Raw genomic sequence first — 2,230 nt, 5'->3', positions numbered from 1 at the left:
ACTCTGCATGCCCCCCAGCCTCCGTCTCTGAGCCCATGCACCTTCCACTTGAACCCTGCCCGTTCCCTGACTGCACTCTTCAGGACAGCCAAAATTAGCAAATCCACACGAGTTCTATTTTTATTGCCAAACCTTTACATTCCCAGTGACGATAAGGTGTGTTAGGCACTCAGGCAATCTGTCCTGTAATTTCACATGAAGCTTTGAAAAGCCAAGAGCCCCACCCTGTCTTATACAGTGAAAAACAGCCCTCCGGTGTCTCTCAGTTGTCAACCCCAGGCAGAAGAAGAGGTGACCAGGAGCTCAGAGGTATGCTCTGATTAAATAGCACACTCTGCCTTTGTGCTCTGGGTAACTTGGTACTTTATTTTGACGGTGGGTAGCCTGTTTGCTTTGAGAGATGCTGGGCAGCAAAGTTTTATTTCCTAATACTCTAACCCCTCTGCACAGATCATAGCACTTGCCAGATAGACATGACAATCCTTGCACTTCCGGAAGTGCTTTAAGCTCAGTGTTGTATAGCTGTCTTGTGTGGGGCAGCCAGTAACAGGGTCTTTCGACAGGCGAGCCATTTGAAGAGGGGTCTTGCTTGTTTCTTAGTCTTGGAAAGCTAAGTTTGGCATGTGCTGAGCCTGCCGCTAAATATCATTTCTGTAAAACCTATTTGATTTCTCTTTGCTGGGTGCATAGATTGTACAGGGTGGATGGATGCTAAGGTCACCACGGCAGCAATGACGGCTATACTCAGAGGGTTGAGCTTGCTTTTTTTGGTTGGTAAGTACTCTTATTTAAATATATAACCCCCTTGCTATCGTAGTCTCCCAAGCTGCTACTATTGAAGGAGCCATCTATGAAAGCAGTTCTCCAGGGAGTTGTATTAAAAGCTCATTTACAATAATTTTGACTGTTTCGATTAAAAAAAATAGAAGCTGAATCACTAGATTTTGCTGCTTGGTGGTGGGTGTGAGTGTAACAGTACCCTCAAAATCTGTTAGTTGCTTTAATGAATCAAATAGCCCCGACTCGGTCAGAATTTCTTCCTATCTTAATTTTAAAGAACAAGGTCACTCCCATGTTTGGGCAAGAGTGACCTTGATCTCTGTGACTTAGGAGACGCTTTGGGTTCCTTCCCACCCTAAAATTGTGGGTTCTTACTCGCCATTGCAGTATCCACCTGGGAAAATATTGACTTAAAATGGCGCTACCTGAATTGCATCTTGCTGTATTCCTTTATTCTCATTTTTTGCTATTGAGCAACATTTGTCTCAACAACACAGTTACTTCTGGGTTTTTTTAAAAATATTCTCAGTTCCTTACCAAATGTAGGGTCTTGCTTGTAATACCACGCTGTAGGGATTCTGCTGTTTGCTGTGGCAAACGGATGCTTAACGATGAAAAGAGGCGTTTTCCCTGGTAAATAGCGGTAGTCATCAAAAAGAGTGGAGGGAAAGACGGCAGACATGTTGCAATTATTTATTTGCTGCTGTTTTTGATTTGAGACGTTGCTGCAACCATCCTGTGCTGTAGGCACGCTGGTGACCACTGAAAGGAGTGCTCCCAGATCTCTTTCCCATATAGCGAAACATTTCTTGCTCCATCCGAAGCATGAGCTGCTGGGTTAAGGGCTGCAAGTCAATGATTTTCCAAAGTCTAAGTGGGTCAGACAGGACATCTGGGTCCATCCCCAGCTCGGTTAGTGACTTACAGTACAACCTTGAGCAACTTGAGGCATCTTTCTAGGTTTCAAATGTCTCCACTCCATCACCCCCATCTCTGTTACCCTCCCTGGGCTAGTAGGTGCTTCTGGCCAGGTGGCTTCTATCGACACCCCCCAAAAAGACTCTGAGAAGGATTTCCCTCAAATTTTTGCAGGCAGCATTGACAAGGAGCCTTTTTATTCATGGCTTTGCCAATGTTTCCCATTGCTGTGTTTTAAACTTGTTCCTACTAGATTTATCCCTTGGGGTACCCGGAACAAAGTTAAAAAAACAAACCGCACAAGCAATGCCAAGAAAACTCAGAGCCATCGGGCAGTGCACGTTGGTAGCCTATGTGACTGCAGGAGCTTGCACCTGCTAACTTTGGCCCTCCTGAGTCTTTCCTCAATGAGGTTTATTGTTTTTGCTTGTTCCACCTGGCCGAACAGCAGGGCAGAAGCTCTTCTGAGCAAGATCTGGCTTTTGTGCTTGTAGGAAGAGGGGCTCTAATGTTGCTTGGCCCCTCCTGCTGG

At 45.4% G+C, this 2,230-nt stretch overlaps 1 protein-coding gene across 1 annotated transcript in view; it reads left to right on the top strand.

Moving 5' to 3' along the window:
* Nucleotides 1-251: 251 nt before the first annotated feature.
* The window catches only part of MSLN (mesothelin), a 29,951-nt gene continuing 27,972 nt past the window's right edge, over nucleotides 252-2,230 (top strand). Inside the window, exons 1-2 of the mRNA XM_019512716.1 lie at nucleotides 252-309; nucleotides 700-774. Of these exons, the coding sequence (XP_019368261.1) occupies nucleotides 705-774 (70 nt within the window). The 5' untranslated portion in view covers nucleotides 252-309; nucleotides 700-704. The remainder of the gene's footprint in view (nucleotides 310-699; nucleotides 775-2,230) is intronic.

This window comes from Gavialis gangeticus, unplaced genomic scaffold (assembly GCF_001723915.1).
Source record: "Gavialis gangeticus isolate Ggan-Ray unplaced genomic scaffold, GavGan_comp1, whole genome shotgun sequence".
Lineage (NCBI taxonomy): Eukaryota > Metazoa > Chordata > Crocodylia > Gavialidae > Gavialis > Gavialis gangeticus.
The sequence above is the reverse complement of the archived record's forward strand: the minus strand, read 5'-3'. Positions and strand labels throughout refer to the sequence as shown.